At 51.9% G+C, this 17179-nt stretch overlaps 2 protein-coding genes across 2 annotated transcripts in view; one reads left to right on the forward strand and one right to left on the reverse strand.

The window, feature by feature from the left end:
- Positions 1-17179, forward strand: part of SLC39A11 (solute carrier family 39 member 11) — a 365936-nt gene that overhangs the window by 24134 nt on the left and 324623 nt on the right. The window lies entirely within an intron of this gene.
- On the reverse strand, positions 2859-9791 carry SSTR2 (somatostatin receptor 2). The gene is made up of 2 exons (XM_043905656.1): positions 9535-9791; positions 2859-4724 (listed from the first exon to the last, which is right to left on the reverse strand). Exon 2 carries the CDS (start codon positions 4631-4633, stop codon positions 3527-3529), a length of 1107 nt encoding a protein of 368 aa, XP_043761591.1. The 5' UTR covers positions 4634-4724; positions 9535-9791; the 3' UTR covers positions 2859-3526.

Raw genomic sequence — 17179 nt, forward strand, 5'->3', positions numbered from 1 at the left:
TGCAGGCAGGTCTCCTGCCTCGCAAGCAGATTCTTTACTGCTGAGCCACCAGCAGTAAAGAAGGGAAGCCCCTTCTTCTTCAGAAATTCAAGCAAAAGAAACACTGCATCCTTCCATCCTCCCATGTCCTTACGTCCTCCTAGACTGTTCCAAACTCTGACATGAACTTCACCAAAGTTCCAGTCCCACGTGCAGTCTCACTCAACTCTCTGTGTTACTGAAAGACGAGCCGACATCAATCAACACAGGCCTCAGTGTCCTGCCACCTCTGCTGATGCCTTTCTCATTACACCCACTTAGATTTAATCAGCTCTTTGCTACCCATGTGAATAGAAGGTTAAATAGTAGTTTGCATAACCCAAGTGCTCAGATACCCTAAAATCAAAGCAGTGCATCACTTTTTATTCTTTCCTACCATCCAGCAGATCTGTCTTCATAATTACCTGTCAAGTGAAGCCTAAGATTAAAATTTGAAGCTAAAATTGCATTAACATTTAAATGAAAATATGTGTCCCCTCCTTTGGAGAAAAAAGAACCTAAGAGCAAATCATTGTAGAAAGACATTGTTCGTAAAGTGGAGAATCCTTTCTCGTAGAGTAGAAACATGATGGCTTATTTGGGCAGAATTGTAGCATCAATGGCTTCCCAGGTGGTACAGTGGTAAAGAATCTGCCTGCCAGTGTGGGGGATGTGGGTTTGATCCCTGGGTCAGGAAGATCCCCTGGAGGAGAAAATGGCAACCTCCCTGCAGGCAGCTTTCTCTGATCGCAGAGGCCTGAGTGCTCTAAAACTTGTCTATCTGCCCTGAAATTACTTCTACCAATTCTGGGTCCCTTGGAATCACTTCTCTTAAGTAAATGTCAGCATTTATGTAAAGGCCCAGGAATATCTCATAATAATGGTAGGGGCTTCCCAGGTGGTGCTAGTGACAAAGAATCTACCTGCAATGCAGGAGACCTGGGTTCCATCCCTGGGTCGGGAAGATCCCCTGGAGGAGGAAATGGAAACCCACTCCAGTATTCTTGCCCGGGGAATCCCATGGCAGAGGAGCCTGGTGGGCTACAGTCCATGGGATCGCACAGAGCTGGACTGAAGTGACTTAGCACATATAATAACGGTAAAGTTGGGTTTAAAGCATTTCATTGCGAATCTTTGCTTATTTTCATGGAAGAGGAGGCAGGGGAAGGGGAGAGGGAGGGGAAATCGCTGTCCATCAGTTGTGGCTGCTAAGATGTCCTGAACTGACCCTGCAGCTGAACTTTCTTTTAGTAGTTTTGGGGGATTTCACTGCAAGTATGTTTTTGGCCACAACATGAGGCCTGAGGCATCTGTTTTCTGATCAGGGATGGAACCCACACCCCCTGCAGTGGAAGTGTGGAGTCTTAACCACTGGGCCACCAGGGAAGTCTGTATTGCATGCGTTTTTTTGTGTGTAACAACTTTCTTTATAGTCTCATAATTGTACTTCTTTTTATTTCTGCATGGACTTATCTATCATCAATCTTAAAAAAAAAAAAACACATTTATTTTTTATTTATTTGGCTGTTTGGAGTGGGGGGGTCTTAGTTTTGGCACACGGCATCTTCAGTTGCAGCACATGGGACCGTTTCCTGACCTGGGATTGAGCCCGGGCCCCCTGCAGTGGGAGCACAGAGTCCTAGCTACTGGGCCGCCAGGAAGTCCACGTCGTCAGTGCTTCTGAAGACGTTTTCTGGGCCTCAGTCAGTGCTCTGGGGGAGGAGGTGGCATGAATTACCTAGGCAGAGAGAACAAAAGCAGCATGATGACCACAGGTGGAGTTCTTAGTCATCCTGACAGCCCGTGCTTAGGGACCGGAAGAGGCAAAACATGTTGTGTTTTTAAACATGGTGAAATTGATACCTGAAACCAAACGAGTGAGGCTCTCATACAATCCCAGAGACCATGGCATCCTTGCAAACACCCGAGTGGGTATTTCTCTGTACCCCGGAAGTTGCGACCAGTCAATGAAATGGGCCTTGCCTCTCTTCCTGTTGCCCGTATACAAGCCTGTCTTCAATTTCAGGGACAGAAAAACGTCACTGATGGTGTGAAGTGCCTATGTGTGATGGTGCTTGAGGAGTAACAGCTCAGGGAGCCCGTGGATTAAAGGTTGGTGTCTGCTGTGTATTTTGTGGGTGAGGAAGGCGGCACGACCACACCTGAGGGATGGGGCTGCCTCCGGCGCTCACACCGCGCCCCCTGCCCTCGGCGTGTTTATTGGCTGGCACGTGTGCTGACGCTTTTGGAACCATGCCCTCAGATCTTCCGCGTGAACTGTGATTTTACTAGCGCCCAGCTTTGTAGCAAGTTCTTAAAAAGTACCTTTGAGAGGTTGTTGAATAACATTTTCATTTTCTTTCATTGGGAAAACATGTCTGGCATTTAAAAAAAAACCCAGCTTTATGGTTTCTTATAAAGGTGTAATTTTGCTTCATTCTTATTCATTTATTTTCATGGTGAGGAGAATAAAATTGTTGCCCTCTAAGAATGATTGTCCATTTTTTGCCTTGCACGTTAGTGATTTTCACCCAACCCCACTCCCCTCCATGGCTCCCTAGGAAAAATTAAGGCAATTTAAGAAGAAAATGATGCAATCTTAGAGCAGGCCATGTCTTGATAAATACAATGATCGATGACCACAACCACTTAATGTCCTTTTGGAGAGATGAATAATCCTTTGATTATATCTAAGAGGAGGAAACACATGAATTTATGTTCTGGGTCTTAAGTACCTTCTCCCTCTCTCCACCCCACCCTTTTTTTTTTTTTTTTTTAAGCTTTGATTTAACTTGCCTGAAATTAATGAAGCAAAAACTTAGGGACAGAGGCCAGTTTTGTGAGGCTGGAAGCTTATACAATTTAAGAAGACCTTTTTAAGAAAAAAAATACAAAAATATCTTACTTTTACATATTTTTCTTTCTTTCATTCTTTTTTTTTTTACAAAAGCATATGACCATGTGAGCACACCACCCAAGCAAGAGAGACCCCTGAAGCTTAAACTTTATTGGCTTCATGGTAAGTCCATTTCTGCGGGTACCATATTGGAATAAACATCCCTCTATACTATGCACATTTGAACTTGCTCCTTGTCTCTTTGAACTCAGGAAACACACCTAGGTCATGGCTATACAGGGACTAGATAAGGATACGCAAGTATAAATGTAAGACCACAAGATTACGTACGGGGTTTTAAACACACAAACACGCAGAGTTTTCTGTTTTTGTTGCATTTCAGTTGTTTCTAAAGGTCTCACCCAGGCCTGATCTCCTCTTCTCCAGACTCAGAATTGTCTGCCCGCGTCTAAATGTTCCCTTTAAGGGGGGCATAATCAGTTTCATACATCACTCCTGCAAGCCAAGTCAAACCCTGTTCTCTGCATTGGACTCCTGCTGAGCAGATCCCCATTCTAGAAGTGATGGGTGGGAGGAAGCAGGGGGCTGGGGCTGGGGAGCGCACGGCCCTTTGGCAGAGCTTGGCGCCTGAGTGATGGGTTTCCAGGCAGTTCAGATGCTGGTCTGGAGGTCCCCGTTGAGGAGGGTCCGCTGGGTCTCTGTGGTCTCATTCAGCCGGGATTTGTCCTGCTTACTATCGCTTCTCTCCCCGTCGTCTGCGCCGCTCACCTTGATCAAGCAGAGGACATTCTGGAAGCTCTTCTTGAAGTTGTCGGACAAGAAGGCATAGAGGATAGGGTTGGCACAGCTGTTGGCGTAGGTGAGGACCACCACGAAGTCAAACATGCCTTTGAGGGCTGGGGTGGGACTGATGGCCACAGAGACCGAGGAGACGTTGAAGATGTAGAAGGGGAGCCAGCAGAAGATGAAGACGGCCACCACGATGGACACCATGCGGGTGACCTTCTTCTCAGACTTCTTCCTCTTGGAGGAACCCACTCGGATGCCGGAGGACTTCACCTTGATGATGATGAACAAGTAGCAGAGACAGATGATGGTCAGGGGCACCAGGAACCCCAGGATGAAGGCGTAGATGATGAACCCCGTGTACCAGGCCCCAGATTCACCCGGCCAGTTGATGGTGCAGCTGCTTCTCCCCCACTGGTTGCTCCGAAGGCCAGCGTATATCATGATCGGCAAGATGACCAGCAGAGAGACGCCCCACACAGCCACGTTGATCATCTTGGCTGTCCGGGGTCTCCTCCACTTGGCCGACTTGATGGGGTGGACCACAGCCAGGTAGCGGTCGATGCTCATGACCGTCAGGCAGAAGATGCTGGTGAACTGATTGATGCCATCCACGGTCATGACCACCCGGCAGATGGCCTTGCCGAAGGGCCAGTGGACCAGAGCCACCTGCATGGCCAGGAAGGGCAGGCCCAGCATGAAGAGTTCGTCTGCGATGGCCAGGTTGAGGATGTAGATGTTGGTGATGGTCTTCATCTTGGCATAGCGGAGGATGACGTAAATGACCAGCGTGTTGCCACACAGCCCAATGATGCAGACCACGAAGTAGATGAAGGTGAGGACGACGTTGCTGGCCAGGTCGTAGTACGGCTCTGTCTGGTTTGAAATGTTGGCTGCCCCGACGGAGCCATTGAGGTCAAACGGAGAGGTCAGCCAAGGTTGGGTCTCATTGAGTTCAGACGCCAGATCCATGGCTGCCTTCTAGTCTTAGGCTAGATCCAACCCGCCAGAGGTCTTATTCTCACCTTCATGGGTCCCAGAGGCAAAGGATCCACTGTGACATCTGCAAGGAGGAAAAGAAGATTGACTCGTCTGCCAGAGGTTACTTGAGCTCTCGCCAGCTTCCCGTGTTTCTGGTTTGGCCTCTCAGACACTCTTTTTTTTTTTCCCCCATTTATTTTTATTAGTTGGAGGCTAATTACTTTACAGTATTGTAGTGGTTTTTGTCATACATTGACATGAATCAGCCATGGAGTTACATGTATTCCCCATCCCGATCCCCCCTCCCACCTCCCTCTCCACCCGATTCCTCTGGGTCTTCCCAGTGCACCAGGCCCGAGCACTTGTCTCATGCATCCAGCCTGGGCTGGTGATCTGTTTCACCCCTGATAGTATACATGTTTTGATGCTGTTCTCTTGAAACATCCCACCCTCGCCTTCTCCCACAGAGTCCAAAAGTCTGTTCTGTACATCTGTGTCTCTTTTTTTGTCTTGCATATAGGGTTATCATTACCATCTTTCTAAATTCCATATATATATGTTAGTATACTGTATTGGTCTTTATCTTTCTGGCTTACTTCACCCGGTATAATGGGCTCCAGTTTCATCCATCTCATTAGAACTGATTCAAATGAATTCTTTTTAATGGCTGAGTAATATTCCATGGTGTATATGTACCACAGCTTCCTCATCCATTTGTCAGACACTCTTCAGTTGAAAAGTGTGTTGTCTTTCACACCAGTGTGAGCGCTACCAGCTCATTCGCCCCAGCATGCAGGCCACTGGAGTTGTTTTTCCAATGGCGGGGAAGGGTTTGAGTGAAGTCATCCCAGTTTGTCTTGTCATCTTTAATGACACACACATGGGAGTTGACTCTACCCGCAAGACAGCGGTTCCTATGAGGTGGGCTGATCTGAATGTAAAACTACAGAGCCTGGAGAAGCCCTGCCTCAGAAGAGTCTGACACCCGCGTTCCTGGTCTTTCCCCCTTGAGGAGATCTATGCTGACTTGACAGCTGCTTTGAAGTCTTTCTATTCTGAAAATCCCATAGTGGAAAAATCCCAGACTTTAGAGGTGAAAAAACCATGGAGACCATGTGACCCCATGCCAGGCACTCAACCACTCTCTCCTTTGTTAAAATGGGGGTAACATGATGACGAAGTGATGAAATGAAGATGAAAAGGCCTAGCACTGTGCTGGGCTCCTAACTAGAACTCTAAAAAGGTTATCTTTTCTCCCTTTTTCATTTGTTGTTGTTCAGTCGCTCAGTCATGTCTGACTCTTTGGGATACCATGGACTGCAGTGCGCCAGGCTTCCCTGTCCTTCACTGTCTCCCAGTTTTCAAAGTCATCCCCATTGAGTCGGTGATGCCATCTGACCATGTCATCCTCTGCCGCCCTCTTCTTTTGCCCTCAATCTTTCCCAGCATCAGGGTCTTTTCTAATGAGTTGGCCCGTTGCATCACGTGACCAAAGTACTGGAGCGTCCGCTTTAGCATCAGTCTTTCCAATGAATACCAACTTATTTCTAATTTATTGAAATCTGCCTACACAATGAACCAGTTTATAATCTTAAATGTTAAAAAGAAATATCTGGCTTGCTTTTATTTTTAAAATGTAGGCTCTAGTTGATTTTTGTTTCCTCTCTTTCTCTCTAATACCCAATGCTTGACCTCCTGGTGCCCTGGAGAATCCTTTCCCAAGTCCCCCATCAGGATGCTGGGGATCTTTTTACACCCTGGAGAATTTACCTGTGATCCTCTAATTAAGGGCAAAACCAGGATCCAGGAGGGAGGAAGGCAGGCTTTTTCACAAGAGTGAATTTGAAACACTGATTCACATCTACTGTCTCCTTGACCTTCCAAACAATCCTATGATGTGGGGATAATTATCCCCATTTTACAGATGAGGAAACTGAGACTTAGCGAGTTTAAGGAACTTGCTCCCATTCCCTTGAGCATCACTGGTGAAGTTGGAATTTGAACACAGGACACCCAAGCTTTCTCCACTTTTCACAGCATCACCGCTGCTGCTCAGTGGATTGGAAAACCAGTGACTGATAACTGGGCTTTGGTTCGCAGCAGCCGACTCTGGTCTTACCTCCATGCCGAGAAAATAATGGGGGCACTATTGGCTTGGTCTAAGATGTAGAACAATAGCGTATCACGTAATTAAATGATTTATCTACGGTCATTTAAAAAACATCCCTGGGACACTTCTTTGTCATACAGGAATGAGCCAGACACGGAGGTGACGTCTTAGGAGGGGAGACAGGAAGGGTACCAACTCTTAGGGTATGAGTTGCATGGAGATGTAAACAAGGGACTTGAGGGTGCCTTTCTCTTCTGGGAGATTCAGAGGCTTCGCATGAGGAAGTTTGAGCTGGGTCTTGAGTCCCTGAAGTGGGAAGTAAGGACGGCGGGGAAGAGGTCCCTCTGGGAAGAGGGAAGCTGGCAAAGTGGTGAAGTGCTCAGCTCATGGTGGGAGGAGTCCACCTGGAGGACGCATGTCCCCTGAGCAGGGTGCTTTCCCTGGCGCCTGAGTGAAGACTGGACATTGTTCGTTTCTGCTTGAAGAGACTGCTGATGAGTTATAGGGGAGTTAGCCAGCAACAAGTATTGCGGGGCGCTTGCCCACATTTGCCCCTGGTTCATTCTGCACTGCCTGGAGCACTGTTTATCTTTTCTGTGCTGACTTCCCCACCATAACACTGTCTGAAAAGTGGGGGTCTGGGGGTTCATGGCTGATCTTTCTGCAAAGTACTTTGGGGACCCAGGAGTCAATATCTGAGTTGGGTAAAAAGCTTAAACTGGCAGCAATTAAAAACAGAAGCTGTGAAGAAACTGTTTTTGGTGTCCTGGGATTAACACAGGCTGTTTCCAATATCATTTCTAACTGTTTTGTTATTTTAATTCTTCCAACCCAGAAGCCTATTTAAACCACCTGCATTGGGGTGGACATTTATCACTAGCATTTCCAGCACCCCATCTGTGTGACCTGCAAAGTCATGCTGTGATGTCTGGGCCAGACTGAAGACCCCGGGGCTGCAGGGGTAGTGATGATGATGCCGGCAGGGGAGGGAATGCTGACCTCCAGCCCTGACTCTGCCTTTTTGACTGGAGTCTCATGCAATGGGAAGGGATTGAATAGGGTCAGGTTTTTTTTGTTTTGTTTTTTTTCTGAGAAGCAACATTCTCCACCTTTGAGAGAGGCAGCCCCAGACAGAGGTCAGAGCTTGGTGAAGGTGGCAGACTGGGTAAGCTGGGGAGCCAGTGCGGAGTGAGAAGCCTCCTCCGAGGAAGAAATGAGTTTGAATCACAGTGAATGTTATTGCATCAACAATGAAGTCAGTTGCCTCGGCTCTCCGAGAGACTTCTGCTTCATTGGCGTCTCATCAAAAGTGGACGCCAATGCCAGGCGTCACTACCTGCTGGATTGTGATTAAATGCACCAGGAAGTTTGGTTTTCTGCTTTATTTATCCAGTCTAAGAATCATTAGATATGGGAAATGCCTGATTGTTGGTTTCCTCTGAGCTTGAGCCCAGCTCTGTTGGAGAGGAGGGTGAGAACAGTCTAGCAGCTGTCCCCAGCCTTTTTGTCACCAGGGACCGGTTCCAGGGAAGATGGTTTTTCCATGGACCCGAGGGCGAGATGATTTCAGGATGTTTCCTGGAGGTTGGGGACCCCTGATCTAGAGCATCCCCTCCCATCCCAGAGGGTCTGTGGTTCCCAGCCTAAGAACTGAGCTTTGGGAATGGGACCTCGCATCCCAGATGACCCTAAATCCTTTTCAACTTCAGTTTTCCCTTTCTCTCCAGCATCTTTTCCTCCACTCAGCCCCTACCCCACTTCGCTCGGGCCTCCTAACCCTTTCCCGGTGTCCAAAGGGTGAGCCCCACAGGTGGGGAGAGCCAACAGCCAGGTGCAGGCCACCCGGAGCTCCGGCGCTTAGGAGAAGCCGAGGCATCGCTGGCAGAAGGGGCAGAGGGGAGAGGAAGGGTCCCCACCGCCCTTCCAGTGGGCGCCCCAGGCTGGCACAGAAAATCTGCCTCTACACCATCCAACTCGCTGGCCATCAGACCCAAGGATTTCCTAAAGGATTCCCTGCTATCTCCAGAGGAGAAGGGATTAAGGATTGTCCTGCCAGCACCCTTATCTCCAAAGGCAGATCGGGGCCGGGCACCAGCGTCGGTTGGGAACCGCCGACAGCCGCCGCCGGGGGATTTGGCCGGTGCCTCCGCGGGGTGCGGGCTGCTCAGAGACTAGGTCTCTCCAAACCTGGGCAACGGGTCCTCTCCACCCGGGCGGAGCAGACGCTACAGCGCTTGGGATTCCTGTCCCCGGCTGGGCGAGGAAGAACAAGGGAGAAGCCCCTCTTTTTTTTTTCTCCTGCTCCGCTGCCTGCCACTCACGGGCTCGGATTGGGGGTAGGTGGGGGAGGGATCCGGGGGCGCGCGCCGGCAGCAGCCGCGGCGATATCCCCCTCGCTACCCTCGCTGTCCTCGCGTCGGGGTTCTGATACAGGCGGCTGGCAGAGAAGTTGTCCCCGTCGCAGCAGCTGCCACCTGGACACTCGGCTGGGAGACCCGGGCTGGATAAGGGCGCACGCCGCGCACTTCAGCCTGCAGCTGTGCGGACACGTCCGTTCCAGCACAGGCGACCCACGGCGCCCCGCTCGCGCCGGGACACCGGCTGGCGTTCATTCCCACCAAAACCACCCGCGAAAGCCCAAGGGTGGAGAGCCACGCTCCGGGACCCACACTGGGCACGCCGGGCGCGCACCTCCACGCAGCGCAGAGGCACCCAGGTGCCCAAGTGCGTTCCTCTCTCTCAGATACCCACAGACACGCACACGCACGCCCACACGCCTCACCTTTGCTTTGCTGCTGCAATCCGCCAGCTCGGCTCGCCGGCGCCCAGCGGCTGTCCGCATCCCAGCCCGGCGCCCGGGCGCGCAGCTGCCTGGCCGGCGCTCGGCGTCTAGAGCCGCCGGCTCCGCTCGCGCGTCGCGCCTCGGAGCACCCGCGTGGCCCGCAGACCCCGGGAGCCGCGCCGCGGACTGAGGCTCCGGGCGCGGGGGAGCAAGCGCGCGCGCGGGTGGCTGCGCCGCTCGGACTGGCAGTGCGGAGCGCGGGCACCTCGGCTCCGGTCCCCACGCCCCCCATGACGTCACCGCAGCTCGCTCCGCCCGCCGGGTCGGGTGGGCGAACTGGGATGCGCTGCGGGAGAATCCCGGGGTGGCTTCGGGCAGAGGTCGCAGGCACCCGGGCTAGAGGCAGACGCGCGTGCGGGGCGCGAAGGGTCAAGCGATTTCAGCCTCCCCAAGATCGGTGGCACGGACACGCGCTGTCTTCCCTCCGCCTTCACAGAGTCGGTTCTGTCTCACCCGGCCTATTTCAGACAGTTGGAGTGGCGGCCGGGCGACCTCTGCCATGTCTGAATTCAGACAACTTTGCAAAGCAGTGGGTCATCTTCCAGGCGCAAGGCCCCCGGAAGGAGCGGGAGGAAAACAGGGCCAGGGGAATGCCCGTCTGGATGCAGTGGCCAGCGCCTCTCGGCCCAGGGCTGAGCCGGCACTTGGTTCCAAAATTCAGGTGGGAGAGCAATCAGAGGCGCAACACTGGAGCAGCTCATCCCAACTCTACCCTCTCTCCACGACTTGGAGACGCAGGGGCCCTACCGCCATCCCCTTCCTTCACCTTGACCTTGGGCACAGCCCCTCCCCCTGCCCCCTGGGAGGGAGCAAAGGGAAACAGACATGCATGAAGTAGGGGTTGTCACATGCAGGTACAGCTAGTTATTTTTTGGCCGTGATGATTCAGCTTCTGTTCCGAGTTTAATAAGTCATATTCAGTCCTGCAGCCTCTCCTTCCTCACCCTCCTCCAAGTACACACACTCACACACAGTTCCACACACTCACACATACACACACACACTCCCCATCCTGAGTACAGTTTTAGAGGATGAGAAAACGGAAAGCAAACGCCAACTACAGTTTTCTCTGTGGGCTGAGCTGGCTCTGACTGTCCAGTGCTGCTATCTGCTTTGCAATTCACCAGTGAAATTTACCGTCCAAAGACTGTTTAGCAGGTAGGGTGAGCCCCAGAGACCTGGGAAGGGGACTGGCAGGTAAGGTAGCAAATAACTGCCAATTTCTATCTGGGCCAAGCTGTGTCTTGGGATACCCACCATGAGGGTGGAAATCAAGGTTATCCTTGGATGTGTCTCTTTCTGAGATGCTGGTCATCCTGGTGCTCAGGGCCAGATGGACGGGTGGCTGACTCGTGTTCCAGCCGGTCTGGGAGTCTGCTTCTCTCTGTGTGCCGGGCACAGGGGCTGGATGCGTAGCTTGACACAAGTGGGGTGCCCCTGCTCACCACCAGCTGGACGATGGAGGGCTGGTTATAGTACCGGGGACAGCAGGGGTTGAACTCAAGAGAACGCCCCCCACTCGGTGGGTAGGGCGGGGGACAGGGGCCACAGCAATACCTGCTGGCACTTTCAGTTTAAAACCAGTGACCCAACTGGTTTCCAGGAAAAGGAAGATCCAGGAAACGCCTATTCCAGTCTCAAATTCCCTTCCCGGGAACCATATTATCTTTCCAAAGGTCTTAAATTATTAGTGCCAAACTCCTGCGTCATTAAAAAAAAAAATTCCGTTTTTTAACCTCTACAAGAAGCGAACCAGTGGCTGTCAATGTCCTCCCCACCAGCTCTCAGGATAACTCTAATGGGACAATGCATTCCCCCCCACCCCCCAGTTTTATAGAACTTCTACCAGCAAAGCCAGACTGCCCCTGAAGAACCAGCTAAATAACCATCTCTCTTCAGGGCAGCTTGCTGGGGTGATCGGTACGTGTGTTGGTTGCAACTTCAGAAGTTTCCCACGTGAAATTCAGAACGGAGAGCCTCCCCTGTACACAGAGGGCAAGGAGAGAAGAGGAAAGGCAGCCACTTCAGATCGGTAGGTGGCCGGTTTAAGAAGCAGAAAAGTCACTGATGAGGCTTTTCTTGGGCGCTGCAAGATGCACCCACTCACCAGAATCTTAGAAGTTTATAGAGGCCTTGCAGGAGACCTGGGTTCAATCCCTAGGTTGGGAAGATCCCCTGGAGAAGGGAATGGCAAAACCCACTCCAGTATTCTTGCCTAGAGAATCCCATGGACAGAGGAGCCTGGCGGGCTATAGTCCATAGGGTTGCAAAGAGTCAGACATGGCTAAGTGACTAACTACTTTCATTTTAGTGGGGTTCAGTCTGATGGTCTCAACAGCACACTGTTCTTAAGACTGTGTCTTTGAAATGGCTCCTAGCACGGGGAGTGTTTGCAATGGCCAAGGACAGGGGGAGGGGGCAGAGAGCCTCTGATTGCCCCAGTACAGTTCTCAGGTCACACAGTGATCACATCTTCTCCATGACCTCCTCGAACAAGTCTCTTCATCTCGGATGAGCTGATGCAGTGACATCCCCCTTCACTGGCCTTTCCTTGTGACTCCTCCTCTCCGCTGCCTCCCTATATGGCAGGTGGACTGAGTTCAGCCTGGAAAAACTACCGACAGATCCACTCACCTCAGACACGCCTGTCTCCACTGTGGGGCGGGTAAGTAGGGTCTGAACAGTCTTGTCCTTGATAGCAGAAACTGCTGTTCAGTCGCTCAGTCGTGTCTGACTCTTTGCGACTCCATGGACTGCGGCACGCCAGGCTTCCCTGTCCTTCCCTGTCCAAACAATCTCCCAGAGTTTGCTCAGACTCATGTCGATTGAACCGGTGATGCCATCCAACCATCTCATCGTCTGTCGTCCCCTTCTCCTCCCACCTTCAATCTTTCCCAGCATCAGGGCCTTTTCCAGTGAGTCAGCTCTTCTCATCAGGTGGCCAGCGAGGAGATCAAACCGGTCAGTCCTAAAGGAAGTCAGCCCTGAATATTCATTGGAAGAACTGTTGCTGATGCTAAAGCTGAAGCTCCAGTACTTTGGCCACCTAATGCAAAGGAACTGTATAATCTAGAACAGCTGTTGATTTTGTCCAGGTAATGGAGGCCTCCCTCTGCGGGCTTTGAATGCCTCGAAAGAGCTGTTTGACTCTGCTGCCACCTGCACTGGGCGGCTGCCCTCCGCTTCCGGTCCGTCTCTGAGTCCTCATGGCCGTTCTCCCGGCTTCCCCTCCACCTGCTGAGTGAAGTCTGTTCTGTCACCCGTGGGGCCGTCTCCTTCCTCTGCAGCTTGCTGAGTAACTAAGTAACCAAACCTTGAGCTAGAAAAATAGAAGGGCTGCAGATGAGATAACCTCCACCCTGGCTTGTTTGATATCTTTAAAGCAATTAAATAATCCCTTCCCCTCGTTCAGCACTTATCAGAGAGACAATAGACAGCAGGAAATTAAGAACCGGAGTGGGACCCAGGCCCAGGCCAGTGCTCAACCTTTAACACAGGGAGATGCCGCTGGGTTCACCCCCTCGGTGAGAAGTTCACAGTCTAGGAGCGCCGCCGACGTGGGTATGTAAGACCCAGGCAGGTCTTTGTGTCTCTTAGTGGCTTAATAAATTAAATGGGGGGAATCGTGACTTTGCAGTCAGTTTCGTGGAAGCGAGTTGTCTGGTTAAACCTAGAGGAAGGCAGGAGGGTGCTGGGAGGAGGCTTGGACCCAGCCGGGAGAGGCGGATGCCCATCCAAGCATCCAGGGCGGGTCTTGCTGTATTCGTGGGAATGCCAGGGACGATGAGGCTTGCCATTTCCATAGATGGGAAGGGCAGCCCTTCTGTCGTGGAGAAGAGACAGATGTACAGGGAAGGTCACCTGCGTGTTGATCAAGTTACCTGCATTTCATGGGACACCCCTGTTTTCAGGTGTTCTGCCCTTGTTACCCACAAATCACGTGCCTTTTACCAAAAGTAAGATGTCAGCTTCTACATTTTGTCTCCGAGACTGCATCGTGAACCTGGTAGCACAAGAAACCCTTTGTGATGTCATGGGTCTTGACGGTTAGTTTGGAAAATATGGCATATGGTCACAGACCTCTTGTAAAACTCTGACCATTCGGCATCATGGGTTGAACGGTCTGTTTAGATACAGAAGGGGTTGACTTGAGACCCTTTCTTGGCGTCTCTCTTCCCCATCCCTTGACAGGTAGGACTGGATACTCATCCCTTTTTTGCTATGGAATTCCTCACCCTGGGAAACGCGATGGCCAAGCGAGTGAGCAGGCATCAAAATCTCTCTAAAAACTACCCCAAATATGTCTGGAGTTGGGATGATGGTTAGAAGACCTCCAATAAGTCTGGAAACGGAGATCACGGTTAGAAAACAATAACCATGGTTTAGGGTTCGCTTTTCTCTCCCTTCCCTCATTTGGGCAGAATTGCACATTCATAGAATCGGAGCCAGAAGGAACTGGAGACAAGCTCAGATTTGTAGTCCGTGTCCCGTCACCATGCAGGTGGAAAGAGGCCTGGCGACTAGCCCAAGGCCACCCAGCTAGAGAGTGGCAAAACTCTTCTGAATCGCAGGTTCCTGCCCCTCCCATGGGGACACGCCTCACACGGGGAGTGTGGGAAGGCCAGAGGGGTGGCTGCCAGCTGTCCCCACCGTTCAGCCCAGCTCTCTCTCCCCTCCAGACCTTCTTCCTGATAACCAGGCCCCTGCAGCTCTCATGCTGGCGGGGTCCGTTTTACCAACCCCTCCGCGATGGAGTTGGAGAAGGCACGGCCATCCTCCCCTGGGCCCCGCCCTGCAGGGAAAGAGCAGGAGGCCGGGATTCTCGCACACCTGCCGATTCTCCTGAAGATTCCCCCCGGCTTGTCAGTAACACCCATCGGTAACGTTTATTAAGGGCCCCTTATGTGCATGGTTGGGACTGAGTGTTCCACACATCCATCATTCCATTTCGTCTTCTCAGCCTTTGAGGTCCATCTCATCATCATTATTAATATTGTTATTTTGAGAAATCTTGCCTCGAAGAAACCGATTTATCTTCTTTAAGCCCAGTGTTTTCCCCGTTTATTTTGCCACAGGGAACCCTGCCTGGGAATAATTTTTAACACTCGTTGAGTGTTTTCTGTGTCCCCGCACTGTAGTGGAAACTTTGTGTTAACTTGTGATTGTGCCGAAACCCTAGGAAGCCTGTCACCGTTCTGAGTCTCCCTGTTTGTGCAAGAAGCAACCAAGGCCCAGAGAGGTTGAATACTCTGCTCAAGGCCACACAGCAGCCTAGGCCTGAAGCACAATCCTGCAGAGCAGCTTGGTGGAGAAGGGGGTCCTTCCTTCCTCCAAGCACCCCTGGAGTCTGATTAAAGTGGAGGAGGGACGATGGATGCCTTAATTGTTTTCAGTTCTTTCCCCTCCGCTGACCCCCTAATCTCACAGTGTTGATGAGTTCTGGATGGTTTCCAAGGTTTCTGAGACCCAGACAACCGTGCGGTCTTTTCTGGGGCCCTTTCCCTCCCCCTTCCAGGCCGAGCCAGGTAATGAGCGGCCGGCGCTCTCTTGATGGGTGACCTGGCCCCTCCCACCTCCTTGCTGAATTGCCTTAGTAGCTTGCTCCCTGGGCCGGCCTCCTCCTGGAAAGAAAGAGCTGCCTTTAGGGTCAGATTTATAGACTAGGGAAGCCAGCTGGCCCGCAGAGAGCAGCTGGTACAGAGCTTCACTAGCAGGCTGCAGAGCAGAATCTCCTGTGTGTGCTAAGTCACTTCAGTCGTGTCTGAGTCTTTGTGACCCCGTGGACTGTAGCTCGCCAGGCTCCTCTGTCCACGGGATTCTCCAGGCAAGAATGCTGGATGGAGTGGGTTGCCGTGCCCTCCTCCAGGGAATCTTCCTGACCCAGGGATCCAACCCTGTCTCTTGTGTCTCCTGCATCGGCGGGCCGGTTCTTTACCACCAGCGCCACCTGGGAACAAAGAGTCGGACATGACCGAGAACCACCCAGGGAGGTTTAAAGACTGAAGATGCCCTAACTCCCTTCTGAGCAATTCTTTTAACAATGGACCTGGGACGAAGACCTGATCTTTTGTTGTTTTTTTAAGCTCCCCGGATGACTTTCATGTCAACTAGAGCAGAGAACCCTGCTACTTAAACATCATTTCAGATCCAGGAACTTTGGATCAGGGAGGGAAACATCTGTCCTGGGTCAGACAAGCAACTCGTCTCTTAACTGGGGCCGCTGTGGGCTCACAGTCCAGCCCACCATCCCACGCCCTGGCAGGTGGAGGGGCCTGGGCAGGCTTTTTGCCGGCGTGGGGCCCTGGGAGCCTCTGCTTTCGGGGGCTGGTGGAACCAGAGTTTCCTCCCCATAAAGAAAAGCGTTGTTGAGTAGCAAACACCGTCGTCTCCCAGGGGGATGCCCGGGTGAGGTGGGCGGCACCTGGGTGCCCTTGGGCAGGTACCTATTCCAAGTGCTCCATCTCTGGTAGAAATGGGTATTCCGCAGCTTCTGAGAGATGGGCCATCATCCCACAAACGGTCCAGAACCAGTAAATGGGCCTCAGGTTTTGTTTGTATTTAGGTCAAGGCAGTTCAGAGCCAGGTTTCTTCTTGGCCAAGTGACAGAATCACCAAGCCGGGTCACCCTCCTGCTTCTGGCGTGTTCCCTCTTGGGGTCTGTGCCCTCGAGTGTCACCAGCGGCCCCCTTCCCCACCCCGTGATGAGGAATCCTGCCCACGATCCTGAGGAACCGTGTCCTTTTCCTGCAGACGACTCCTCTGGCTTTGGACAGCCCCCGTGTCCTTTTTCTTCTGTGCTAGTGGCCATGATGACAGCTCATCCTTTTTTTTTTTTTTTAAAAAAAGAAAAGCTCTTTTTTTTTCTCTGTGTTTTGGCTGCTCCAGGTAGCATGCAGGATCTCAGGTCCCCAACCGGGGATCAAACCTGCACCCCTCGCCCCTAGTGGAAGCTCAGCGTTCTAACCTCCGGACCATCAGGGAGCCCCCAGTGATAGCTCTTTCACCACAGGACATAGAATGTATGTGTGTGTGCTGAGTCACTTCAGTCCTGTCTGACTCTTCATGACCCCATGAACTATAGCCCCCCAGGCTCCTCTGTGCATGAAATTTCCCAGGCAAGAATGCTGGAGCGGATTGCCATTCCCTCCTCCAGGGGATCTTCCCAACCCAGGGATCGAACCTGAATCTCTTATGTCTCCTGCATTGGCAGGCAAGTTCTTTACCACTAGCCCCACTCTTACATGTTAGAGGGATCTGGGGGAGGCACCAGCCCACAGGAGAGGACCTCCAGGTGGAGACACGGGCCTGATGTTGGAGGAAGGGTCTTCGTTCCCAGAGGCAAGAGGCGTCGGTCTGTGATGGCAGAGCAAGCACGGAGCTCTCTCTCTCTTTCTGTCTCAGGACCAGGAATTTCTGATGCCCCGGGGCCTCTGTCCCCCATGAAGCAAAAGCTCGGAGTTGACTCCGTCTCTGGTTGATGGATTTTAACGCTCTTTCCAAAGAGGCTGCAGTTCCTCTGCTGGCCCCAGGGTGGGGTGAGCGCCCAGAAGTCACCGCACCAGCAGGCCTGCGCCAGCTTGGGTCC

Source organism: Cervus elaphus, chromosome 5 (genome assembly GCF_910594005.1).
Source record: "Cervus elaphus chromosome 5, mCerEla1.1, whole genome shotgun sequence".
NCBI classification, from domain to species: domain Eukaryota; kingdom Metazoa; phylum Chordata; class Mammalia; order Artiodactyla; family Cervidae; genus Cervus; species Cervus elaphus.